Source organism: Dipodomys spectabilis, unplaced genomic scaffold, assembly GCF_019054845.1.
Source record: "Dipodomys spectabilis isolate Male_0828 unplaced genomic scaffold, ASM1905484v1 ptg000051l, whole genome shotgun sequence".
Classification (NCBI taxonomy): domain Eukaryota; kingdom Metazoa; phylum Chordata; class Mammalia; order Rodentia; family Heteromyidae; genus Dipodomys; species Dipodomys spectabilis.
In genome coordinates this window covers 2394350-2422129 of record NW_024870728.1, presented here as the reverse complement: position 1 = coordinate 2422129, position 27780 = coordinate 2394350, and the positions used below count along the sequence as shown (strand labels likewise).

General features: G+C 47.3%; 1 protein-coding gene across 1 annotated transcript in view; it reads left to right on the top strand.

The window, feature by feature from the left end:
• Window positions 1-22719: 22719 nt before the first annotated feature.
• Window positions 22720-27780, top strand: part of Armc9 (armadillo repeat containing 9) — a 114144-nt gene continuing 109083 nt past the window's right edge. Inside the window, exons 1-3 of the mRNA XM_042679268.1 lie at window positions 22720-22799; window positions 25222-25308; window positions 27543-27668. Coding sequence (XP_042535202.1) covers window positions 25258-25308; window positions 27543-27668 — 177 coding nt within the window. The 5' untranslated portion in view covers window positions 22720-22799; window positions 25222-25257. The remainder of the gene's footprint in view (window positions 22800-25221; window positions 25309-27542; window positions 27669-27780) is intronic.

Here is a 27780-nt window from a genome sequence, read left to right as displayed (position 1 = left end):
GTTAAGTCCAGGTCTAAAGGTTACTGATCCCCAAGGATGGCTCTACTCAGTTAATTTCATTGTGTCCCCTTGTTTGTAAATTCCTTATTTCCTCAATATCAGATGATTCTACAAAAGAGATTATCTCATTTCCTAGCCTCTCATTAGCTATGTCCTTCCTGTTCAAGCTCTTAACATTGCTTGCATTTCAGACAGTTATCTCTTGCATTTCCCATAATACACAAAATGCTCAGTTTCTCAGTGATGTCACTGCCCAGAATTGAGTAATATAGGCGGGATGATATGTTCACTAGCTGCCTGCCAAAGTTATTTCATTACTTCCAAAATAATAGATTAAGCTTTAGGAGGCATTCAACACTAGTTTTTATTAGGCAGTGTGGTTCAGAATTTAAATCTTGTGAAGGCTATAGCTTTAAAAAGTAGAATAGCGGGCTGGGAAGGTGGCTCAGTGGACGAGTGCTTGCCTTACATGCCTGAAACCCTGGGTTCGACTCCTCAGCACCACATAAGAAAAAAGCCAGAAATGGCGCTATGGCTCAAGTGGTAGAGCACTAGCCTTGAGCTGAAGAGCTGAGGGACAGCACCCAGGCTCAGAGTTCAGGCCCCACAACCGGACAAAAAAAAAAGAAAATAGAATAGCCACTTGGATCTGATTATGGTGGTACTGTAGCTCTGTTTTTCTGATGTTTGTCTTTCCATAGAAGACTTCTTAGGAAATACAGGTACTGAGAGCTGACGCACTGGAATTAAAGTCACGTGGACCAAATAGGAACTAGAGGTGGCATGTTCAATACAAGAAGCAGGGAAACTGGCAGCAACCAACTCCAAATGGGGTCATGGGACACACTATTCCAGAGTACAAGACAAATGAGATATACAGCCATGAAGCCAGTGGAAGTAAATGTTGTTAGGTGTTTGGTTGGTTATTTTGTTGGTTCTTGTTTTGTTTTTTGGTGGGGTGGCATTATGTGTGCATGGAGTACTAGAACTTGAACCCAGGGCATGGGCATGTCTCTTAGCTTTTTTTTTTTGGGTCCGGTCGTGGGGCCTGAACTCTGGGCCTGAGCACTGTCCCTCAGCTCTTCAGCTCAAGGCTAGCACTCTACCACTTAAGCCACAGCGCCACTTCCGGCTTTTTTCTTTTTGCTTATGTGGTGCTGAGGAATTGAACCCAGGGCTTCGAGCATGCAAGGCAAGCGCTCTACCACTGAGCCACCTTCCCAGCCCTCTCTTAGCTTTTTTATTCAAGGCTGATGCTCTACCCCTTGAGCCATACCTCTACTTCTGACTTTTGGATGGTTAATAAGAGGTAAGTGTCTCAGACCTTCCTGCCTGTCCTGACTTTGAACCCTAATCCTCAGATCTCAGCCTCCTGAGTAACTAGGATTATAGCTATGAGCCACCAGTGCCTGGGAGTAGATGGTTTTTTTAATTTGGACCTGATCTTAGAATCCAATCTTCCTCCCAATGGTCTGAAGTTAAAGGACTCTTGCCTTTTAATAACTCTCTTTTATTCTCCACCTGTCTTGGACTTCTCCTTCATTTCACAGATTGGGCAAGAATTTGTTATTTGTGCAGATCCCACTACATCTGACTGCTATCCTTTAGAAATTATTCTTTGGAGCTGGGCGCCAGTGGCTCACGCCTATAATCCTAGCTACTCAGGAGGCTGAGATCTGAGGATCACAGTTCAAAGCCAGCCTGGGCAGGAAAGTCCATGAAACCCTTATCTCCGATAAACCACCAGAAAACCAGAAGTGGCGCTGTAGCTTAAGTAGTAGAGCACTCACCTTGAGCTGAAAAGCTGAGGGACAGCGCTCAGGCCCAGAGTTCAAGACCCACGACCAACCCCCCCAAAAAAATTATTCTTTGGCTCTCTTCTCTAGCTACTTTCTCTAAGCAACTCCACTCGTTCTATACCTTGCCCTTAGCAAAGGTGGTTTTTCTTATTTTTGTTTCAAGGGTCCAGTTTACAGGTAAAGCTGTGGAGGTCCTTCTCTGCCAAACCACACAGTGGATACAGCATGGACTTTGTCCAGGCTGAGGTTCAGATTCTGGTCCTGTCCTTTGGTGACTCTCATTAGTGCAGAGGAAATAGGATTATTATAGAGATTAAGTCACAGCAAATTATTACTGGCTCACCTATGTGCCAGACACTGAAAGAACCTGTCATCCCACACAGTCTACAGGGAGTCCATGTGAGAGAGGTCAGCACTCTAGTGGCATCCACTACACTGCTGTCACCTCCAAATAGTGTGGCTTACTGTCTCATTGCATCTGTGATATCAGGATTCAACATTGAAAGCCTGTACCATCGGTTCATCTTTCTACTAAGCTGGGTTCTGGCCTCTGAATTTGCTGAGAATATTTGACTCAGTAAATTGACAGACTCAGCAATAAGCATTTCTCTTCCCTCCTGTAAAACCTCCCACTTTATCTTCCTCTGCACTCCTAACTCTGTATCCTTTTTTATCCTTTTCAGAAAGGTAACATTATTTCAGAACCTCCTTGGCCTCCAGCAGAACCCACTGGTGGTGGGCATTGCTCTTCTGCTTGCTGGAATCTGGGTAGATCTTTGATGTGTGGAAACAAGATTTTCCAGATCGGTGAGTTAGTGATTTATAGTAAAATTGCATCCGGGGACTTGGTAAATTGTTGGACCAAGAAAAGCCTTGCCTAACAAGTCTTTTTTTTTTTTTTTGGTCAGTCACGAGGCTTGAACTCTGGGCTTGGGTACTGTCCCTGAGCTCTTCAGCTAAAGCAAGCACCCTAGTGCTTGAGCCACAGCACCACTTCCAGTTTTCTGGTGGTTAATTGGTGGTTAAGAGTCTCACAGACTTCCTGCCTGGGCTGGCTTTGAACCATGATCCTCAGATCTCAGCCTCCTGAATAGCTAGAATTATAGGCGTGAGCCACTGGTGCCTGACATGTGCCATTTCTTTTTTTTTTTTTTTTTTGTCTGTCATGGGGGCTGTACTCTGGACCTAGGTGCTATCCCTCAGCTCTTCAGCTCAAGGCTAGTGCTCTACCACTTGAGCCACAGCGCCACTTCCGGCTTTTTCTGTTTATCTGGTACTGGGGAATCCAACCCAGGGCTTCATGCATGCAAGGCAAATACTCTACCACTAAGCCACCTTCCAAGCCCTGTCAAATGTCATTTCTATAACCTGGTATGGACAGCCATCAGCTCTCAGAAACCCTGGTTCATTTCCCAAATGCTTAAAAGGTTCACAGCATCCAAGGCTTTCTGCTTAGGCAGAGTTTGAACTAGCATCCCCAAAATAGGGACAGATTCTAGGTCTAAGCAAATCCCTTCCTCTGTTGGACTAGAAGCCTGAGAAGGGAGGCTAACTTATACCTCACTGTTGCCCTTAGTAATGTCTTCTCTAGGCAGCTCTTGGGTGTATATGACCCCTGACATTTGCAAAAGGCTTAATGGCTTCCTCTGTGTGTGTGATTATTTTTTGCCTCCCAACCAGTCTTATCAATCAGCTCTTTAAAGGAAAGCTGAAAGCATCCCCACAAGTTCTTGGCCCGGGATGCCTGCTGGTTTCAGATCAAATCATCTGATTTAGCTTCAGGATGGAAGCCACCTGGCCTATGTTTGTTTATTATCTTTTTTTCTGATTTGCATACAAACTTAATGATGACCACAAGTTTGTTTTTGATGATTGCCCTGTGCCAAGTGTCCAGAGAAGTTTCTGGCTCATTATAAGCCCCCTGCAAATATTTGGTAGATGGGCAGATGGCAAATGTATCTTGGCTTCCGTGTTCTAGGCTTTCCATTCAGCACTTTTACCCATAAGCATCCCTAATCCCTTCAATCGTATTATGGACTTTACACATAGAGATAATGAGTCCAAAAGACAAGTAGGGTACACAGTAAGTGAGGCAACTGGAACTCAGACCCAGGTCTGTCTAATTACAAAACCTCTTTTGTATTTGCCTTTTCTTTTTTCTTGAGAAAGAGCCCAGGCTAGTCTCGTGCTCAAAATCTTCCTACCTCAGCCTCCTTAGTGCTGAGATTATAGGAAGCACCAGCATGCCCAACTGCTTTTATTTCCTTTTTTTCATTTAAATATTTTATTAAACATTATAATTGCTAGGGGCTGAATCTAAGGCCTTGAACATGCTAGGTAAGCACTCCACGACTAAGCTACATCCCAGCCCTGTTTTTATTTACTCTGTGTTTGCATGCACACATGTGTGTGCAGGTCCTAGGCTTGAACTCAGGGCCTAGGCACCGTCCCAAAGCTTTTGTGCTCAAGGTCCCAAAGCTTTTGTGCTCAAGGCTCGTATTCTACCACTTGTCACAGCTTTTGGGCAGTGAATTGGAGATAAGAATCACACTTTCCTACCTGAGCTGGCTTTGAACCATGTTCCTCAAATCTCAGTTTTCCAAGTAGCTAGGATTGCAGGTGTAAGATACCAGTGCGCAGCGCTTTATTCCGAATCACCAAGGCAATGAGTGATTCAGTAGAGGTCGTGTCCAACTCAAGAATCCAGCATGTCTAGCTGACAGTAGGACTGTTGTGGATGGTTTTAGCTCACACTGAGAAGCACTGTCAGAGCACCAAGAAGACCCTAAACCCCTTGCTGCTGAGATGGTATGGATATGGGAATAGTGGGATCCTGTGGCTCTCCCAGCAGCATTCAAAGCAGACATCAGCAAAAGCCCTCACTGCATGACAGATGTCTGAGGGCAGTCAAAGGACATGCGCCTAGGACACAGTTCCCCAGAAATGAAATCAACCAACCACAGCTGCAAGTGCTATATTCCTGCTGTGAGAAATAGGGCAGGTCTTGCGCATATGATGCATAGTACCAGGCCTGCTGGCTTCCTCATCACTAGGATCTCCACCATCATCCTCTCCATGGCAGTTCACCATCAAAAGGACTTTGCAGCCAGTCACCGGTGGCTCACACCCGTAATTCTAGCTACTTAGGAAGCTGAGATCTGAGGATCACAGTTCAGAGGCAGCCCAGGCAGGAAAAGTCCATGAGACTCCAATTAAGCACCAAAAAGGCAGAAATGAAGCTGTGGCTCAAGTGGTAGAGCACTGTGGCCTTGAGCATAAAAGTTCAGGGACAGCGCCCAGATCCTGCCCAAAACTGGCAAAAAAAAAAAATGCATTTGTAAAACTTTGGCTGCAGTCCATTTTTGGAGATGCTTTTTGCTCTTTTTCTAGGAACTCGGTGTTTTGCCTACTATGGAGCCAAGAGGCTCCAGAGGCCAACAGGAGTGACCACAGCCCTTCTCCCACACAGTGCCCAAGCTTTGCAGCTTGCAGCAACCAGGATGGTACAGACATACAGAATACCCAAGCTAACAGGCCTGTGAGTTGATGCTATGAAGACAGTCCTGGCAATCAGCCCTGACCCATGGTGGCCTGCACACAGGTACCTCAGCTTCTCTCCTTTCTCTGCTGTTCCATGGAAATGGAGTTTAGTCACCCCACTAATTCCTCAGCCAGCAGCAGAGGAAAGGAGGGAGGGTCATGATTCATGGTCAAGTGAAGATAGCAGGGCCCAATTACCTATAAATAGGCAAAGCAAGGCCAGAAGAAAATAGATTAGCATATTTGTAATTAAAATACCCTTTGAGGGGGAGCAATGAATAGACTGCTAGACTTGTTTATTTCTTTTGTGGCATATTTATTTTAGTGGTAATAAGTGGGGTGAGCCAGACACCAGTGGCTCACGCCTGTAATCCTAGTTAGTCAGGAGCACATAATCAGTTCAACTGAAATCTGAGGATCATGGTCAAAGCCAGCCCAGCAGAAAGTCCATGAAACTCATCTCCAATTAATCCCAGAAGACCAGAAGTGGCATTATAGAGCACTTGCCTTGAGCTGAAGAGCTCAGGGACAGCGACCCGGCCCAGAGTTAAAGTCTCACAACTGACAAAAAAAAAAAGAAGTGGGGTGAGCTAGAGGTGTGACTCAAGTTGTAGAGTGCCTCCTAAGATATGCAAGGCCCTTTGGGGCTGGGAAGGTGGCTCAGTGGTAGAGCGCTTGCCTTGCCTGCCTGAGGCCCTGGGTTCGATTCCTCAGCACCACATAAGCATAAAAAAAAAAAAAGCCAGAAGTGGCACTGTGGCTCAAGTGTAGAGTGCTAGCCTTGAGCTGAAGAGCTGAGGGACAGCGCCCAGGCCCAGAGTTCAGGCCCCATGACTGGACCCAAAAAAAAAAAAGAAATGCAAGGCCCTGAGTTCAAACCCCAGTACTGTGGAGACAGAGAAGGACATTAGTAGGAGACCATATTTTGTAGAGCTTACAGTCCTCTTGTTTTTCTCTTTTGAGGCAGAGCTCGCTATGTGGTCCAAACTATCCTTGAACTCTTGATCCTCCTGCCTCTGACTCCCAATTAGTTGAGATTCATAGATGTGCATACCACACTCTGTTAAGCTTAGTATCTTTAAATGTCTTACTCCAGCTCTGAACAGAGACACACAATCTTTTTAGCCTTTCAGCATTCTTAAGCCACTGTTCAATACAAAGTCATGCTCTGGCAGTGGAGCTGATATAGGAAAAGGCTGACATAGGAAAAGCATTGACTTGCAGGGCAAAGCCAGCTGACCAAATGGAACTATGGGAAATCCCACCATACACAAGAGGACTTAGCTCATACTTCCATACTACATTAGAAACAATCTAAGATCCTCATTCATCCATTCACTAATTTTTAGTGAGCTTCCATGTTTGCACTCCAGAAAGTGTTTGCATTCTTTCTGGCAAATGGCATCGATGCCTTCATTTCTCTTAAAGGAACAGGCCATCTCTTAGCCCAGATGCCAGTAAGCATCTTTCATCTACCAGGCCATAGTAATTGGCTCATGAAAGAGCACATAACCAATTCAGACCAATCAGAGCTAATCAGATTAAATTTAAAAAGTCTGTTCTATATGTTTGGCTATTGGGAACATCTCTCTCTGACTCTCTTTCTCTCTCTTCCTCTCTCTTTTCCTCCTTCTCTATTCTACTGCTGGGATATCCTGACCTGAAGCTGCTCCTTCCACCATGTGGTACCTGTATATGGTATCTACCTAGAGGCAGCTGAGCTAAGAGGTAGATCCATATGGGATCCACACTTCCTGACTGTGTCCTTAAGCAATTAAGTTTTCTCTCTAGTTGGTTTGAACAGAATACAAGCTAGTTGGAGTTAAATTTCTGGCACTTGGTACAAAAAGAGCACATCAAGAAGAATCATGAGGGATGTTAAAGACTGAATTGGCCTGATAAATTCAGAACATGACTATATTTGAGGAAAAACTAATTAATATAAAATAAAATCATTTGTGTGAGCATAATCCAACACAGAGATTAGTAATTAGTACACAGATGATACCCAGACCAAGAAACAAGACATGAGGGCAGCAAGGAAGCCATCTGCAAGCCAAGGAGAGGGCCCAGGACAATCAACATCACCAACACCTTAATATTGAACTTGCAGCTAGACTAAGTCTCGTTTAACCCTTTAATCCTAGCTACTCAAGAAGCTGAGAGCTGAGGATGCAGGTTTGAAGTCAACCCAGACAGACAAATCTTCAAGACTCCTTCCATTTAACAGCAAAAAACCAGAAGTGCAGGTGTAAATCAAGTGGTAGTACACCAGCCTTGAATAAAAGAGCCAAGCAAGAGTGAGAAGCCCTGAGTTCAAGCCCCAGTATCAGCACTGAAAAGAACATATTTTTTTCAAACATGGCTGCCTCACTTGTTCTACTGTTACCTCTGCACACTTGTATCAGCTGCACAACTGACTGATGTAGTCTTTTGATGTGATCAACCTAAGCAGTCAAACATAGACATGTAATGTTTATAAACCATGTTCCTTTTTTTTTTTTTTTTTGGTTGGTTGTGGGGCTTGAACTCTGGGCCTAGACGCTGTCCCTCAGCTCTTCAGCTCAAGGCTAGTGCTCTACCATTGAGCTACAGCACCACTTCCGGTTTTCTGGTGGCTTATTGGAGATTTCACAGACTTTCCTGCCCAGCTGGCTTTGAACCGGGATCCTCAGATCTCAGCCTCCTGAGTAGCTAGAATTACAGGCGTGAGCCACCAGCGCCCGGCAACTGTGTTAGAACATTAGGGCTGGGAAGGTGGCTCAGTGGTAGAGCGCTTGCCTTGCATGCTGAGGCCCTGGATTCGATTCCTCAGCACCACATAAGCAAAAAAAAAAGAAAAAAGCCGGAAGTGGTGCTGTAGCTCAAGTGGTAGAGTAGAAAGCCTTGAGCTGAAGAGCTGAGGGACAGCGCCCAGGCCCAGAGTTCAGGCCCCACAACCGGACCCCCCCCCCAAAAAAAAAAAAAAAAAAAAGAACATTAGACTGATTCTTTGACTTTTTTAAAGATGGGATCTTATTTTATTGTCTGTACTACCCTGGACCTCCTAGACTTAAGCAATCTTCCTGCCCTCAGCCCCCAAAGTGATGATACTACAGGTGCATGCTACCATGCTCAGCTTGATCTTTTTTTGGGGGGGAGGTCCAGTCGTGGGCTCTGAACTCTGGGCTTGGGTGCTGTCCCTCAATTCTTCAGCTCAAGGCTAGCGCTCTACCACTTGAGCCACAGCGCCACTTCCGGCTTTTTTCTTTTTGCTTATGTGGTGCTGAGGAATCGAACCCAGGGCCTCAGGCATGCAAGGCAAGCGCTCTACCACTGAGCCACCTTCCCAGCCTCAGCTTGATCATTTTTAAATCATGTGGCCAAATATGTCATATCATCTAGGATCTTTGTTTGGGGATAGGAAAGAGGAAATTACAAAGCATGTTTACTAAAAGGGAAGACAGGGAAGGTGGAGACCAATGGCCCATGTCAGCCCTCTTAACAGGCCCCTGCAAGGTTCCTTGCCTGTTCTTCCCAGCTGGCTTGGCCTCCCTGTGCTGTTCTCCCCCTCTCCCCTATAAGGCCACATGAAGACTGAACAGGCAGAGAAGATGAATGGGTACCCCTGACTGGCAGCACTCACAGCTTCCTGAAATAAAGTGGGTGGAGAGCTATTGGCGGAGGAGTGCTGGGAATTGAGTGGCCCCCTCCCAGAGCTTGGGCTCCCCTACATCCTGCCCTGGGAAAGCTCCCAGTTGGAGGCAGACTCCAAAATTCTGTCCCAGGCATGCCACTTTCCAGTGCAAGAAAGAAAAATGTCTGTCCATGGTGTCCCTCTTAATTCCCTCCAGATCGGTATACACACGAACCCACAGGGCAGATGGTTCTAGAAAATGTGGATTAGGACCTGTTGGAGACTTGAGGGCTCTTGGGGCCAGGATGAGGGTGAGGTATGGAGAGAAATTGTCCTTTATCTTCGTTCCCTCTCCAGATCTGCATTCTGGGTATAGTACTGGCTGTGGAGATGGTGAGCCTGGGTGACAGAACCACAGCGCGCCTGGCCTGGGACCCAGCCATCCAGCCTAGGCATGAGGGGTTTTCCTGAGGAAGACCTTGAAGTTGCGGGGGGACTGGGCTACCACAATGCACCACTCTAACCTTGCATGTTATTGTAGGTCTTGGCAACTGTACCTCCACCTCCCTAGAGGGTGAGGGCCCCTCCTTCTCCCCACTGTGCCAAGAAGACTTGCAAAGAGCCAGCCCGCCCATCCTTCCACAGTTGTTCTTGGAGCATGGTATGTTCATTTCCTTGTCTTCTGGTAGTTCTTCCAAATGTGGACCATTGCAGGAAGGCTGAAGGGCAAGTGGAGGCACAGGACAGGGTAGTGACACATCTCAGTCATCCTGTATCTCCCTGCTCAGCTCCGTTACACGTGGATGTCCAGGAACAGATGGTGTATGAGTCTGGTTCTCAGCAGTCAGCTGGACCACTCTCCTCCCTGTCCCCTGCTGCTCTACCCTCTCCTCCATAGGCTGTTGCACTGAGCCTGGTTCTGTGGCCACCAGAGACATAAGTATTGCCCCAGGAACTACCACCTTGACCTGGGGTATGAGCCATGGCTTTCAGCCTGCCAGGACGCACAGGGTCAGGCTGCCAGTTCCATCTCTGCGGAACAATGGTCTGACACCTGCTCCAGGTGGAGAGTGTGATTGAGTAGATGCTGATCTGGGTGGCCAGATGTGGGCAGGGCACATCCTTCTTCCCATTAGTTCCTTCTTGGAGTCCACATCTCCTCAGGCTGTGCTTGGAGGTCAGAAAACACTGGAGGGCCATGGGTGCTAGACAGGCAGTAGAGACAGCTCAAGAGACCCCAGATGTGCCACTACCTCCAGGGAAGCCAGGTCCAAGCTCCAGCCCCTGATGCCTCCAGCTCTCAAGACTCCTTCCCACATTCCACTGGGGTTTTCCCACTGGCTCCTTTGCATGGATCTCCCAAACCAGAGCACCCGGAACAGAAAATATGGCTGGCCTGGGTAGATGTCGGCTATCCTTCTTCAGGCTCTGACAGCCAGGCATTTTTGCTTCCTTTAAGAGGGGAGGGGGAGGGAGGGAGAGAAAGAGAGAGAGGGGGGAAAGAGAGAGAAGAGAGAGAGAAATACACAGAGACATAGTCACAGAAGACTACCATAATTGGGGAGATGCAGTTACAAGCCAAGTAACACCAAGAGATGCCAACAGCCATTGGAAGCCAGGAGAGAGGCAGGTAACAGATGCTCCTCTCAGAGCTTCTGGAAGAAACCAATCCTGCTGACATCTTGATACTGAATTTCTGGCCTCTTGCTCTGGGAGAAAATAAATTCCTGTTGTTTTCAGCTTCCAGTTTGAGACGGTTTGTTCTGGCAGCCTCAGCAGGCTACCATGCCTGGCTGTCTTACCCAAGGTCACCTCATGGTCCAACATGGCGCCAGTGCTTCAAACAGTACATCTGCATTCCAGCTATTGGGAAGGAAAAAGGAAGAGGAATGCTAAGGTGGTGCAAGATTTCCTTTGACGGACACTTCGTAGAGACTACACTTTATTTTGCTGTCAGCCCTCTGACTTGAAGTGAGTTACCTGGCATTATGGTTTTACTGCTATGGAAAAAGAGAAGCTGAGGCACAGTGCTGCACCTGCCACAGGAAGCAGCCTACCTCTGGTGGATGTTTCTGACCCACAAACCTCATGCTGGAGGGAGCCTGCACCTTCATCCTTTCCTAAGCAACACCTCCCTACCCTTATTGGTTCCCCTCCTCCCAACTACAGGACACTTCTGGTCAGTCCCAGAAACTTCCCAGAACCTGGCCATCCTCCTACAATGGGTACTAGCACCCAGCCCCCTTAGCAGGAAGTTCTGAGACCTTGCCCCTCTTCCTCTCTTATCCAGATTCTACTTCTGGATGAACCCAATCAACTTCCTAAGAAGACATCTGGAAAGAAACTTCCTTTATTGGATACCAGTGGAACTCCATCATCTTCCCCACCTGGTAGTTGACTGGACTTAATCACTCAGAGCCAAACCAAGACACCTTCCATCCAGAGCCTCTCCTCCCTTTGGCCTCTTCAGCTGATGACACGGTGCTGCCTGCCAGGTGGCTTGTGTTCTGTAATCTGGATGGCTGCAGGCGGACCCGCGTCAGGACTGCTCCAGGCCCTCAGACTGTATTTTCATGAATACAAAAGGTGAACAGGGCTCATGTCATTTTCTTTTTGGACAGCTTTCAGCCCCTACTCAAGTATGTGGAGGAGGTGTGATTAATAAGGACACTGGGCACTGAACTGCATCCCACCTGCTACAGCACCTTCCCAAAAGCCTGTGACCCCTCCCCCTGGCAGAGGTCCAAGAGCAGTCAGAGGAGGACAGTGCTGTCCCCCACCCCAGACCCACTGAGAGGAAAGTAGGCCCTTGTTCTGCTGCCCTCCTTGCTTGCAAATCTGCCCCAGGAGGCAGGCAGGGAGGCCTAGAAAGAGAACCTGTGGGAAGTCAGGTCCACCGAGAAGTGATGCGTGAGCTTTGGTCCATCAGAGAGATTCTACAAAGTCAAGAGTAGGTGCAGCCACAGGGGTTGAGGATTGGAACCAGACTCTGGAGCACTGCCCCCCCCCAGACCAGGTCCTGGGGGTCCCCTCTACTTCTCCACTCAGGAGTGACCAAAAGAGTTAACCCTCAGCCAGAGAGCTGAGGGTGGAGGCCGGCCAGCCCTGCCCAAGGACTGGGACAGCCTGCCGGCTTCCCAGGGATGGGCGCCAGGAAAGATCGTTCAGCTTGTTTTGAGACAGATGTCTGTTGCGGAAAGGGAAGGGGCCCTTCCTAGTTTCTGCAAGGAGTTCGGGGAGGGGTGGTCCAGGATTAGAGAGCCAGCAGCGGGGAGGGGAGGGGAGGGCTGCGGGCTGCAGGGAAGGGCGGCTGGGGTCAGTGTTGGGAGGAGCTGGGGTGGTGAGCAGTGCCATGGGCAGAGCCCCCTCCACAGCCTGTTATTTTTGGAAATGTCTGCATGCTGACTGCCAGTCCGGGTTCCTGGAAGTGAGTGCCCGGGAAAGGTGGGGTGCCTCAGCCAAGTGGGGTCAGGATGGCTGCTCCCAGGCCTAGGCACAAGACCCCTGTAAGCCTGATCCTTCAGGGACTGAGGAGTGAGGAGGAGTGCTTAGCCACCCAGGGAGCTCCCAGCACTCCTCTGCCTGGAGCCTGGAGGCCCAGCCCTATGGCCTGTTTCCTCCCATGGCGCCTGGGGGGTCACCGTGCCCCAGCTCCCATCGAGGCTGGTTCCCAGATTGCTGGCCAGGGCTAGAACTGTCAGGGTCGACCTGGGGTGGAGCCTGAGGACTTCCATTGCCAGAAAGTTCTCTGTCAGTCCCTGGAGAGACATGTCAGTCCCACGAGATTCTGTCTTCCCCAGGCCATAGCTGTCAGTCATCCTTCAGAAAGGAATGGCATCAGACAGAAAGGAGCTCCAAAGGATGCTTTGCACTCAGCGTGGCCTAGCTCAAGGACAATTCTCAGCTGTGAGGTCCTAGATTCTGTGGGTTCCTTGGTGTCAAGTAGGATTGGGGTTTAGACTCAGCCAAAAGATGCTTTGTGGCTTACAAGGATTCTTGGAGGCATGCTTCATATAGCGGTGGTCTCAGAAGGTAGTCTCTGTGTGCCACATCTTGCACACAGGTGTGCCTGCCTGCCAGGAATCACACAAATGTGCCCAGTTAGAATTCTTCCAGTTCTAGCCAAAGCACTTCCTTTTAGGCTCACAACACATGCCTGCAAAGAGATTGTCTGTCTGTCTATGTGTGTTGGTACTAGGGCTTGAACTTAGAGCCTGGGAGCTGACCCTTAGCTTTTTATTCAAGGTTGGCACTCTACCACTTGAGCTACAACTCTAGTTTTTTCTGGCTTTTTGGTGGTTAATTGGAGATGAGAGTCTTATGGACTTTCCTGCTCAGGCTAGCTTCAACTGTCTATCCTCAGATTTTAGCTGCCTGACTAGCTAGGATTACAGGCATGAACTACCAGCTACCAGCTCTATTTTTATTTTATTTTATTTTTTTGCCAGTCCTGGGGCCTGAACTCTGGGCCTGGGTGCTATCCCTTGGCTCATCAACTCTTCAGCTCAAGGCTAGAGCTCTACCACCTGAGTCACAGGGCAACTTCTGGCTTTTTCTGTTTCTGAGTCACAGGGCAACTTCTGGCTTTTTCTGTTTATGTGGTGCTGAGGAATCAGACTCAGAGCCTTATGCATGCAAGGCAAACATTCTACCACTGAGCCACCTTCCCAGTCCCTCCATTTGTATTTTTAAACTTGCTTACAAATAGGCCATAGTCATCACTAAAATCTTGAGTGTATGTCACTGTCAATGCGAGTGAAAAGAGCCTCACTTATACCCAGCATGGATGGCTTATGCCGATAATCCTAGCTACTAGCAGGCCGAAGTCTGCCTGAGCAGAAGAATCTGTGAGACTCATATCCAATGAACCACTAAAAAGCAAGAAGTAGAGCTGTGGCCCATGAGGAAGAGCATCAGTCAGCCTTGAGTGAAAAGGCCAAGCCAGAACATTAGTCCCTGAGTTTTAGCCCCAGTGCTCTGCACCAAAGAAGGGAGGGGAACGCACTGGTGTCTTGGCTATGCTTGCTTGCAAACTATCCTCCTGGAAACCAGTTTGGCCTATTGAGGCCACTGAATAAATGGGGCTGTGATATGACTAACGCCCCTAAAAACTTAGTAACATGGACACCCCCTTCAAGGTCCATGTGGATCCTCTGGTGTCCACACATTCATGGGTCCCCTGCTTTATGTTCACCAGCAGCTCCCCTCAGGTAGATTCATTCTGGCCTGTGTTCCCCATCCCATACATGAGCCTCGTGATTCAAACAGCTTTGGGGAGATGATACAGGAAAGATAGCAAGACCCAGTTCTTCCATTCAAATAGCTGTAAATTTCCACTAAATATGAGTGATATTTTTGTTGTTGCCATTTGGTTGTTTGGGTTTGATTTTGCTGTTTGGGGAGAGGGCCTTACTATGTAGGCCAGACTAGCCTCAAACGCAAGATCCTCCTGCCTCCTCCAAGTCTTGGCATGCATGACCCAAACCTAACTTTTCCAAAAGGAAATATATTTTTTAACATCTTACTGTAATTCCCATCTAGATGGATGCCTGGGATTTCTGTGGGTTCCTCCTCCATCCCAATTATTATATCCAGGCCCAGAGTTTATTCAGAAATGGACTCTGGATCTAGATTATAGGATCTTACAACAAAACTGCTACCAGACAGAGTTATTGGACTTAATCTAGGAGGATTTTTCCTTTATCCAACTCGGGGGTTGATGATGACCAGCTCTTTCTCTCCCTGATGTGGTCTCCATTCTTTGCCCTTCTGTACCACAGACAGTAGCCAGATGTTTGCCTTCTATACCTTTACAGATGAATTCATTCATGCATTGTGTACAGTGTCATAGAGATGCACAACCTCCCACCTTTAGAGTGCTCAGGGCTGGCTCTTCAGGCTGCAGACGTCTGATTGCTCCCCTCACCCCTCAGAATAGTGCTCAGCCAGTCCCTTTGGTGTCTATCCTACAGTGTGTGGATGGAGATTTTGGCTGAAGTGTTGTGAATATTCCAAGGATTTAGTTAGAGGTCAAGTTTTTACCTATGAAGCATTTCTTGATAATCTTAGAATCTGAGTAATGGGTTTATGGGGAGTCAACTAAACTATCCTCTATTTTTGCATATATTTGAAATGTTCATAATTCAATATTGTAGGAAGTCATCATGGTTCCATTGGTGTGTGTGCTGCTTTGGGAAAACTGCAGAGGTCAAACAAGAAGACATAGAGTAGATGAGTGCTTGAGCTAGTCTTAAGCATGTGGAAGTTTGGGTACTCGCTCAGTGTGCTGCTCGGAGCCCATGGAACACATAGCCGTACGCCTAATCAGATGTGACACAAGCATCCTTTGTGCTCAAGCCCACCCACATCAAATGCATTAAATAGAGTGAATTCAGCTTGGAGATTTTTCCAATTTGGTGTTTGTATTAAACATCACACAAATTTCCAGGACTTGAAGGAAGTCTTAAATTATAACTAAGGAAGTATGACAGATTTAATGTGTATTAACTGTCTCAAACAGTATGTAGTTGTTGCAGTGGTAACCTAAAGATAAGAGAATTCAGAAACAAACCCAGAACCTTGACAATTGAAGCTGTTGGTAAGATGCTACCTCTGGATTTGTTATAGGAAAATTAGTCTCACATTGCTGGAGCCTCATTTAGATGATGGGACATTGTGATGTCACCAGAAAGATGAAGCCATTCCAGGTACTGGTGATTAATGCCTGTAAACCCAGCTACTCAGGAGGCTGAGATCTGAGGATCGTGGTTAAAAAGCCAGCCTGAGAAGGAAAGTCTGTGAGACCCTTACCTCCAATTAATCAGCAAAAATGGAGGCAGTGGCTCAAGTGGTAGAATGCTAACCTTGCACACAAGAGCTCAGAAAGAATGCCCAGGCCTTGAGTTCAATGCCCAGAAATAGCACTAAAAAAGAAAGACTAAACCGTGATTAGAAGCTTAGAGCTTTCAGTAATACCCTGCCACCCTCTCAGAACCAGAGATGGGCTGGAGAGTTAATAATGCCTACATAAAGAAGCCTCCATAGCTAGAACCAGGTATCTCATGCCTGGAATCCTAACTACATGGGTAGCTGAGATCTGAGAATTGAGGTTTGAAAACAGTCCAGGCAATTTCTTTTCTTTGCGGGGGGGTCCGGTCATGGGCCTGAACTCTGGACCTGGACGCTGTCCCTCAGCTCTTCAGCTCAAGGCTAGCATGCTACCACTTGAGCGATAGCACCACTTCCGGCTTTTTTCCCCCTGCTTATGTGGTGCTGAGGAATTGAACCCAGGGCCTCATGCATGCAAGGCAAGTGCTCTACCACTGAGCCACCTTCCCAGCCCCAGTCCAGGCAATTTCTTGAGACTTGTTTTGTTTTGGTCAGTTGTGGGGCTTGAACTCAAGGCCTGGATACTGTCCCTGACTGAGTTCTTTTGCTCAAGATTAGTGCTCTACCACTTTGAGCCACAGCTCCACTTCTAGTTTTCTGGTGGTTCATTGAAGATGAGTCTCACTGACTTTCTTACCTGAGTGGGTTTGAACCACAGTCCTCAGATCTCAGCCTCCTGAGTAGTAGGTGTGATCCACTAGCACTTAACTCATTGAGACTCTTTAACCAGCAAAAAGCTGGAAGCAGAGGGGTGGCTTAAGTGGCAAAGTACCAGTTGGCATGGAGAGCTTCTGAATTGCTGAACCATGATGGTGGTTTTAGGAGCCACGGAAGCTCGGTGCCCTCGTCTCACACCTTGCCTTCTGGACCTCTTCATCTGCCTGTGTATCTGTGTTTTTGTGATATCCTGTTTAACAAACTAGTAAAGGTGTTTTCCTGAGTTCACTGAGCCATCCTGGCAAATTAATATGGAGGTGCTGGTTTATTGCCATTGGGTCAAAACACAGGTAACAGCCCACAACTTGTGATTGGTCTCTATGTTGAGGGCATTGTTTTTGGCACTGAGCTCTTCTCCTATGGGCGATGACGCTGAGTGCAGGAAGCTTTATTCAGAATTGAATCATCACATGCCCAGTGGTGAGGATGGCTTGACCAGAAAAACCTCCACACCACTGGTGTTGCGCATGAAGTAACGTACTATGTGTGTGAGAGTAGGAAAACCATTATTCCCATCTCAAACACACACGCAGAAATGTGTGTTAGGCCTCTTTGGCTGCTAGTGACAGAAATCCATCTCAAAGCATTTAATTAGAAAACAGTGGTTGGTTGGAGGGATGCTGGAGGGAATGCAGCCCACAGAATAAATAGAAGGGCTGAAAAAATGAAGGCAGCTAACTCCAGGGAAATCTAAGTCTGGAACCAGAAATTGGATGCATCCTGGTGTCCCTTCTTTGTGTGTCTCTGGATGATGACTTCCATTTTTCAGACATTTCTATGTAGCCAAGGCCATGGCTGTAGGCTTCCCTGGGGTCTCGTTTTGCCATAACCCATTCCACTACCAACAGAAAAACCCCAGGGAAGATTTTTTTTTTAGTCTGGAGCCATTCACATGCTCATACTGGACCAGTCATGATGGCAGAGGGATGAGGTAGGATGGGGCCATTCTGGACCATCTGCTCATTCATGTGGTCAGGAATGGGGCGAGTGGGATGTGTTACTATTCTGGAACACTCTACTCCCAATATATAAGAGCTGGCCCCAAGGTATCATGAGACCAAAGAAGGAAGGAGATAAGATCCAGGATTGGATGCAGTGCAAATAATTGGGAACTTACTGACAGAAATGTGATTCTGAGTGGCAGCAAGACCAGTAGACTTCCATAATTTGAGTCAAGAGATGGGGCTTACAAACTGATCAGGACAGAAGCGACTTTGTCAAAGTCAGAATGTATCTGGTTTATCTCAGGCTAACATTAAGGAGTCTGGCACATTCCCGGACCAAGATCCAATCCTGTTGCACCACATACCACTCTAAAGGTTTTGTCTATTTATAGTGTGCTGAGAAACTGGAGGGGAAACCAACCAGGATGACTCAGGGGCAATCGTGCAATTATGACGTGAGATGGCCGTGGTTATGTCAAGCTGAAGCCATACAGGTACCAAAAGGGAGAGCAGTGTTGGGCCCATAAACGTAATTGCCACCACAGTGACCCCAATCCTGGCAGGAAGGCAATGCACTTAGAAAGGAAAACAAAGCAGGATGGGTTTTATTGTTGTTTAACCCCAGGGAGGGCTCAGTGCTGCAAAGATCTGGGTTTATTCCAATTCTCCTATGTGAAACTCTGTGTGTGTGTGTGTGTGTGTGTGTGTGTGTGTGTGTGTGTGTGTGTGTGTGTGTGTGTGTCTGTCTGTCTGTCTGTCTGTCTGTCTGTCTGTGTCTGTGTGTGTCTGTGTGCTGGTACTGGGGTTTGAACTCAAGGCTTCATCCTCTTTATTAGCTTCTTTTTTTTTTTCTCGGTTGTGGGGCTTGACCTCTGGGCTTGGGTGCTGTTCCTGCACTCTTCAGCTCAAGGCAAGCACTCTACCACATGAGCCACAGCGCCAGTTCTGGTTTTGTAGTGGTTTTTATTGGAGATAAGAGTCTCACAGCCAGCCGGGCGCTGGTGGCTCACGCCCTAGCTACTCAGGAGGCTGAGATCTGAGGATCGCGGTTCAAAGCCAGCCCGGGCAGGAGAGACCGTGAGACTCCTATCTCCAATAAACCACCAGAAAACCGGAAGTGGCACTGTAGCTCAAGTGGTAGAGCGCTTGCCTTGAGCTGAAGAGCTGAGGGACAGCGCCCAGGCCCAGAGTTCAAGCCCCACGACCGACAAAAAAAAAAGTCTCACAGCCTTTCCTGCCCGGGCTGGCTTTGAACCATGATCCTCAGATCTCAGCCTCCTGAGTAGCTAGGATTACAGGCATGAGCCACCAGCGCCTGGCTTTGATTAGCTTTTTTTACGCAAGGCTGGGGTTCTACCATTTGAGCCATACTTCTACTTCTGCCTTTTTGCTACTCAGTTGGAGATAAATGTCTCTCAGATTTGTCTTCCCAGGCTTTGTTCTTAATCCACAGATCTCAGTGTCTTGAGTAGCTAGAATTACAGGTGTGAGCCATCAGCTCATCTGTGTGAACTTTGAAAAGTTTCCTAAACTCTCTGTGCTTCATGTCTATTTTATCTAAGACAAAACCTGAACAATTGAGAAGATGGACTCATTCAGGCTATTGTAATGGGGACAGCAGTTTCTTCACTGTAGCATTGTATAGAAACAGGTGGACAAGTGTGCATCAGGTGAGCTAACATTAGATGATGGCATGGTTTAGCACATAAAGCTCAACTCTCCAAATAGGAAAGGTTTGCCTTGGGCTGGGAAGGTGGCTCAGTGGTAGAGCGCTTGCCTTGTATGCATGAGGCCCTGGGTTTAATTCCTCAGCACCACATAAGCAAAAAGAAAAAACCCAGAAGTGGCGCTGTGGCTCAAGCGGTAGAGCGCTAGCCTTGAGCTGAAGAGCTGAGGGACAGTGCCCAGGCCCAGAGTTCAGGCCCCATGACCCACCAAAAAATAAGAAATAAATAAATAAAAGCAAAGTGAAGGAAAGGTAGTACACAACCCGGATATGGTGGGGCACATGTTATAACAGGTGCCATGGGATTGTTGATTTTGTTGTGTTTTTTTGTTTTGTTTTGTTTTGTTGCTGGTCCTAGAGCTGTTTTTGCTCAAGGCTAGCTCTCTACCACTTGAGCTACAGCTGCACTTCTGGCTCTTTTGGTAGTTAATTGGAGATAAGAGTCCCAAACATGCAGGGTATTGGTGGCTTACGCTGTAATCCTAGCTACTCAGGAGGCTGAGATCAAGGATTGCAGTTCAAAGCCAGCCCGGGCAGGAAAGTCCATGAGACTCTTATCTCCAATAAACTACTAGAAAACTGGAAGTGTGGTGCTGTGGCTTAAGGGGTAGAGCACTCACCTAGAGCTGAAGAGCTGAGGGATAGTGCCCAGGCCCAGAGTTCAAACCCTACAAACTAACCAAAAAAAAAGAGTCCCAGAGACTTTCCTGCTCAAGCAGGCTTTGAACTGCTATCCTCAGATCTCAGCCTCCTGAGTAGATAGGATTACAAGTATGAGCCACCTGTGCCCGGCTGCAATGAGTGCTTTAACATCATGGGTATTTGTGGTGAAGAAAGTTGGTGCAGGTGCTCGTGGTTCATACCTGCAATCCTAGCTACTTAGAAGGCTGAGATCTGAGGGTCAAAGTTAGAAGCCAGACTGTGCAGAAAAGCCTGTGAGACTCTTATATCCTATTAACCAACAAAAAACTAAATGGAGCTGTTCGATCAAATTGTAGAACAATAATAGCCTTCAGTGAAAAAGCCATGCTTGAGCACAAGGCTCTCTCTCTGTTCAAGCTCCAGTACCAGCACCAAAATGGGGGGCTGAGGGGGAGAGGAAAATAGGTTGGGGATTGGCTCAAATTTACTCTAGAATAAGTGTTTATCAGTTGGGCTCAGACCTAAAGTTTAGCCTTGGGTCTCTGATATAATTGGGATTTTCTCCCCCAAATTTGAGTCATTGATGCCTGGACTTCCCTCTAGACAAAGATGGATTCTGTCACTGTCACTGCTCAAGACAAGTGTCCATCCCAGAAGTAAATATTTCTTTTAGCAGACACTTTTTATGTCCAAAGAAGTCCTTCCCCAGAATGTGTCTCTTTTCTTTTCTTTTGTTCATCGTGGTGCTTTAACTCTGGGCCTGGGTGCTGTCCCTGGGCTTTTGTGCTCAAGGCTAGCGCTCCACCACATTGAGCCACAGGGCCACTTCCAGTTTCCTGGTGGTTTATTGGAGATAAAGAGCCTCATGGGCCTGGCGCTGGAGGCTCATGCCTGTAATCCTAGCTACTCAAGAGGCTGAGATCTGAGGATCACAGTGCAAAGCCAGCCCAAGCAGGAATATCCATGAGGCTCATCTCCATTTAACCACCAGAAAACTGGAAGTGGTGCTGTGGCTCCCTTGAGCTGAAGAGATGAGGGACAGCGCTCAGGCCCAGAGTTCAAGCCGCACGACTGACCAAAAAAAAAAAAAAAAGAGAGAGAGTCTCATGGACTTTCCTGCTCACGCTTTGAACTGAGATCCTCAGATCTCAGCCTCCTGAGTAGCTAGTATTACAGGTGTGAGCCACTGGCACCCGGTTATGTGTCTCTTTTCTTTACTCAATCTTAGAGCATGCTAACCAGCTGGACATTCAAGGAAGATCAATGGATATGTTCTATTTATTTTTTCTTTTTACTAAATATGGAAGTTTATGAGAGAATGCAAGACTTAAGACAAAAATAGTGCTTTTGTGCCTTAAAGCTATTCAGTAATACAGCATTTGTCTTTGAATTTCTGGCTGCTGTTTCCAAGGACTCATTCTCCCAGATCTATCCAGCCTCAGGGTCTTGGTATGTAGCCTAGTCAGGCCTTAAGCTGGCAATCCTCCTGCCTCAGCCTCCTGAGAGCTGTGTAAACAGTGGCTACAGTGTTTGGCACGTGCAGCTGAAATTTAAATTTAACTGGGTTTCCTGTATTTTATCTGTCATTCCATGGCACATAGTTGTACTGACAGTGTTACTAATATTATGCCCAGAAAAATTAATTTCAAAGCATATTTCCTAGACAGGATGAGGTTTTTCTTTTTGTTAAATACAGCCTTCCTTTGAAGACAATCCCAGTTGCCATAAAAACACTAGCAGGAGACTGGATGCTGGTGGCTCACTCCTGTAATGCTAGCTACTCAGGAGGCTGAGATCTGAGAATCTGGGCTCAAAGCCATCCCAGGCAGACAGATCCATGAGGCTCTTCTCTCCAATGAACTAGTAAAAGGCTGAAGGGAAGGTGTGACTTACATGATACAGTGCCAGCCTTGTGCGTAAAAAGACAAGGAAAAGCCCTGAATTCCAGCCTTCATGCTGGAACAATGAGAAAGCACCAGCAGGGAGGGGAGAAGAGTTTTTTTGTTTGTGGTCTTTTGGGTTTTTTTTGGTCAGTCGTGGGGCCTGACCTCAGCTCTTCACTCAAGGCTGGCGCTCTACCACTTCAGCCACAGCACCACTTCCCGGTTTGTCTGCCTATGTGGTGCTGAGGAATGGAACCCAGGGCCTCACGCATGCAAGGTAAGCACTCTACCACTGAGCCACCTTCCCAGCCCAGGAGAAGAGTTTTATTGCCGCCTCTCCTATCCCCAGGAGGACTGGGGCCACTAGCAGGTGACCAGAATGCTGTTTAATTGCAGTTCAAAGACACAAAGTTCAAAGAGCGGGAAGATCTGCGCTCTGGTTTAAAAAAAGAATTCCAGTTTCACATGGAAAAAAACACCAAGTTCCTCTAGGATCCCTGTAAACGGCTGTCGTGGGGGGCAACCTTGGTTCCGAACTTTAAGGAAGATCTGGGGCGTCATTTGGGGTTCTGCGATGGTCCCGGGTCCTCGTTGCAAACATCAGCGCCAGGACCGCGAGTGCCACGCGGCAGCCCTCGAGGTCGGAGGCGGGCAGCGGCCTGGCGGGAGGGTGGAGCCTCCCGGCCCCGCCCAGGGGCGGGCTCTGCGTCTGGAGCGACGTGTGCGGGAACGAATGAAGGATTAGGAAGTCAGGACGAGCGGATCCAGACTCGCCTACGCGACGTCTGCGGAAAGGAATGGTGCACAGACTCGCGGAGGTCCAGCGCCCAGCCTGCACACGGACGCCCGGCGGGGAAGCCTCACTTCCGCCACTAGGGCCCGGCCGCCCTTCCTTCCAGGATGCTCCGCGCCGGCCACGCTGCGCGTTATTGGCTGCGCCGCCCCACGTGACCACGGATGGCGGCAGCGGCGGTTGCCCCGGTGACGAGGCGAGGGGCGGCATCCCGGCGGGGTGAGCGCGACGTCCGCGGCTGAGCCGAGCAGGTAAGCGCTCACACCGTGGTCCCGGAGCGGGGAGGAGCAGTGGTACCATCTCGGGGGCGCCCCCGCTCCGTCCGGGGCTCGTGTCTGGTGAGGGCCCGAGCGCCTCCGGGACGCCCGAGGCTGCTCCCCGCTGCGTCCCGCAGGTCGTCCCGACCTTACCGCAGTGCGCGGCACCGAGTCGTCCCGCAGAGTAGTGGACGGGAGCCGCTGCGCCCGGGACTTTTAGACTCCCCCCCACCCCGCCCAGCCCTGCATCAGCAGTCCCACCTCCACCGGCCCCAGATCAAGCCGGGACTAACGCTCACGAACTTGCTGTGCGAATTTGTTTACCGTACCGATAGATCCCCTCATCCGGCCCTTAAGAGGCCTTAAGTCTCTTCTCACCTAGAAAGTCAGAAGTTGCCACCACCACCGGAAGCGGGTCTGAAAATTGCCCGACTTTCTACGCATTAGAACGCCCTGGGTTTTCAAACTTCAGTGTGGGTCCTTTAAAAGACAGATTTCTAAACATCACACCACCCTTGGTGCTCGGTAACGTCTGTTTGCTCAGGCATCCCAGGGAGTTCTGAGTTGGGTGGTCTAAATGTTGTATGGTACTATAAATTCCTGTTTTGTCCGTAGCAGTGGCTACGGGAGCCCCAGTTGCCACATCTGTAGGAGAATATAAGTGACACCCCTCAGCTTTTAAGAATGTGAAACATCTTGCATGTCGCTTGGCATACAGCAAACCCTCAATAAACCATTGTTTCATAATTGTTCAGGGACAATTTTGTAATTTCTTTTTTTTTGGGGGGGGGGTCCGGTTGTGGGGCCTGAACTCTGGGCCTGGGCGCTGTCCCTCAGCTCTTCAGCTCAAGGCTAGCGCTCTACCACTTGAGCCACAGCACCACTTTCGGCTTTTTTCTTTTTGCTTAATGTGGTGCTGAGGAATCGAACCCAGGGCCTCATGCATGCAAGGCAAGCGCTCTACCACTGAGCCACCTTCCCAGCCCCAATTTTGTAATTTCTAACAATGTGAGAAGTAATAGATTAGCTAACAGTGGCCGGTACTCACTGACAGTTGATCATAGCCGAATCTTATTCATGCTAGTCATGAAGGACTTCTCCAAAGAAGCGATATTTATTAAACAGACAGGTTAGCCGATTGAAAAAAGGGGAGAAAAAGTGTTTCGGGCAGAGAGAACAGGATGTACCAGAAACCCTTCTTGGCATGGTCACCAGTTGGGTTCCCAACTTCTCTTCAAGTTGCCCACAAACTTCATACTCTTAGCCCATGACCTTGATTCTTGTTCGAAAAACCCGGTACTTGATTTGACTTCTAATCCAGACTCTGCTACAGATGCAAGCTGGAAGAAATTCATTAGCATCAGTGTGATCCAGTATGCATGCTATGGGTATCGAGTGACTGTCCATGTCCACCTGGACTGAATGGTGACCAACATGGCTCAGGTCTGCAGGACAGATGGGAGAGGGTAGGAAGCCGAGCTGTGAAGGTCTTTGAGAGCTGGGACCAAGGAGTCCACCTTCATGTGGAAGGTCCAAAGCAAGAGACAAGGAGGGTCAGTATTCATAGGGTAGATATCAGATTGAGTGGAGGGGCAGATGGTTGCTATTTCTGTGCTTTGGGAGAGATAAAGCCCCCAAGACAGTGACAGTGAGCCAGAACACCAGGGATGTTAAATTTAATCTTCTGATTAAAATCTTTTGTGTCTGGGTAATTCAAACTACATGCACTGTAAGGTTCCAGACCTATGTATCCTTAGAACTGCAGTGGATCTGATCAGTTCTGTTTTATCTACATTCCAGATTTGCTCTGGGGGTATGGGCAGCCAGTGGGGAGAGAAGAGCCTGGGAGGAAACTATAGGCACTACTCCTGTTAGTGCATCTCATGGATAGCTGTTACAAGCAACAAGAATGTATTATCTTGCAGTTCTGGCAGTCAAAGTGTGTTACGGCAGCCTGTGTGTATAGCCACACACCATGCTTGATTCAGCCTCTAATGGAGGCACTGTAGTGCAGATGCTAATGTTATGGTGTGAGGCTGGTCTGTTCCTAGCCTTTCCTCACTTGTGGAGGCCACCTCTTGCTCCATGACCCTTCTTCCTATTCAAAGCCTTCAGAGACCAGCTGAGTCTTTCTCATATCCCCCAGCTCTGACCCTGGCCCTCCTATCTTCTTTGATTGCCTGAGACCAACCTGGATAATCTGGGCTTACTTCTTGATTGAAGGTCACCTGATCAGCTATCTTAGTGCTAGCTGCAACCTTAATTCCCTTGCATGTAACAACCCCATACACTCACAAATTCTGGGATTAGGAAGAGGACATCTTTGGAGGCCATATTCTTCACACCATAGCCTCCCTTTCATGATTTCTCAGATGGCTGGAGTGAAGTCTTTGTCTTGTGCTTTTATCTTGTACAGATTTTTTGCTGTGAGAATTACCAGAAGCAGTTCAGGATGGGGGATATTCTGGCCCACGAGTCTGAATTACTTGGACTAGTGAAGGAGGTAGGTATGTTATGGAAAACACATATCACAGAAAATTACATTCTAAAATACTGCAACAAGCTGAACATGGTGATACATGTAGTACTAGCATTTGGAGGCTGAGGCAGGAGGATTTTGAGTTTGAGGCTAGTCTGGACTACACAGAAAGACCCATAAATGAATGAAACAAATTCTTTTTGTATCTTCTAATATTTCTGTCATTTCATTAGATCTGTTAATGTATTTCCCTTATAATTTTCTGTTTTATATTTTGTTTATATAACTAAACTGAAATCCTACAGCTACTTTTCTCTTTATTTTATGTTGTGCTTACATTGGGGCTTAAATTTAGGGCCTATGTGCTGTCCATTAGCATTTTTGCTTAAGACTGGTGCTCTACCACTTGAGCCACAGCTCTGCTTCCAGCTCTTGTTAGTTGTAGATAAGATTCTCATGGGCTTTCCTTCCTGGACCTGCTTTGAACTGTGATCCTCAGATTTGAGCTTGCAAAGTAGCTAGGATTACAGGTGTGAGCCACTGTTGCCTGGCACGTGAATTTAAAAAAAAAAAAGAAAATTATAGGGATGGCATGTGGTTCAGTGGTACAGTGCTGACCTAGCATGAGAGGTCTTGGTTCCATCCCCAACTCCACAGAAGAAAAAAAATTATAAAGGCAAGCCGTACTCATGGTAAGAGATTCAAGCAAAACAGAACTGTATCAAGAGAATTTTCCCATTTTTCTCCTACAGAGTACTGTTAATGGCTTAACATTTTATTTTTTCAGCCCTCATCTCTGAATGGTTAAAGTATCCTCACATTTGTATTTTTTTGGGGGCTATGCCATAATAACACCTTGTTTGTCATTTCCCTTTTGCACATTAACAACAATGTAGCATGAACAGTCTACCCTGGTCTGCCTGGGTACTGTAGATATTTCATGGCAAGGCTGTATTAGAATTTCTTTTACTTGTTTCCTGTTAATAGGCATCTAAGTTTCCTGCACCTAAAGCTTTTGAGGAGTAAGACCCTCAGTCTATGTGTTGTGGTGCTAAGGAGATGGTTGCCATGTATTGTGTGATTACACTGCCCCTTAGCCCCAAAGGAGCAGAAGGAAGTTAAGAGCCTCCTGCCTTGGAAGTGCAGCTTTGGCATTTGTTGGCAAGATGGCAAATACATTTCTAGCACTATCACGGCAGGATGTGCTTCAGGCTCAAGGGAACATTTTCCTGTTTTTTTGGTTTTTTGGTTTTTTTTTTTTTGTCAGTCCTGGAGCCTGAACTCTGGGCCTGGGCTCTTGTTCCTCAGCTCTTTAGCTCAAGGCTAGTGCTCTACCACTTGAGCCACCACTTCCAGTTTTCTGGTAGTTAAATGGAGATAAGAGTCTCATGGATAGTCCTGCCTGGGCTGGCTTTGCACTGTGATCCTCAGATCTCAGCCTTTTATTAGCTAGGATTACAAGTGTGAGCCACCGGCGCCTGGCACATTTCCATATTTTAATGGCTTAGCAACAGGCTGACTTGTGATCCTTTGTCAAGGGACAACTAACGGGTAAGCCTCAGGCCTTCAGACTGCTGTACACATGATTTCACTGTACACATGATATCGTTACCGCTCACATTTTTCTTTCTGAAATAACTTTTCTGAAAATAAACGTTTTCTATGACGCTGTCTTTCTTGGCATTTAGAATACCTATTAATAAATAAATTTTAAATTCGATTCCAAACTATTTCCTCTAGTCCCCTTTTGTCTGGTGTGTGTGTGTGTGTGTGTGTGTGTGTGTGTGTGTGTGTGTGTGTGTGTGTGTGTGTGTGTGTGTGTGTGTGTGTTTAAAACTGGTATCAGCCTTATGTTGTCATTTGGCTTTCTTGTTCATTACTGGTACTGTACCATTTGAGACACACCTCCAGTCTGGCGTTTTGCTTGTTAATTAGATCTGTAGTCTCATGGACTTTTCTACCTAGGCTGGCTTTGAACAGTTACCCTCCAAGTGTCATCCTTCTTAGTAGCTGGTATTATAGGCGTGAGCCACCTACACTTGGCTTCATTTGTCTTTTTAATTATAGGCACTGTGACGGGTGGTTTGACTTGAGTTTCTCTAGTGGTTTAATGGTTAGTGATAATGAGTACCTTTAAGTGTCTATGTTGGTCTTTCATAGGTCTTTATTAGAGAAATACCTTTGGAGAAGTACCTTTGCCCGTTTATTGACTGTATTTTTTTATTTTTATTGTTGTTTAATTATGTTTTCTTTTATAGTATTTAGATTTTGCTGAATTTGAGGACACCTTGAAGACCTTTTCAAAGGAATGCAAAATGAAAGGAAAGCTACTATGTAAAACAGCAGGTGGATCTTTAAAGGACTCCAAGGCCCTTATGATTCAGGTTTTTGTTTATTTTCTTTCTGTGGACAGTCAAGGTGTTGCCATTGCAGAACACTGACATCATTTCCGGGGACCTGCTCAGAGTTCCTTTAGACTATGCCAGTGTTTATGGG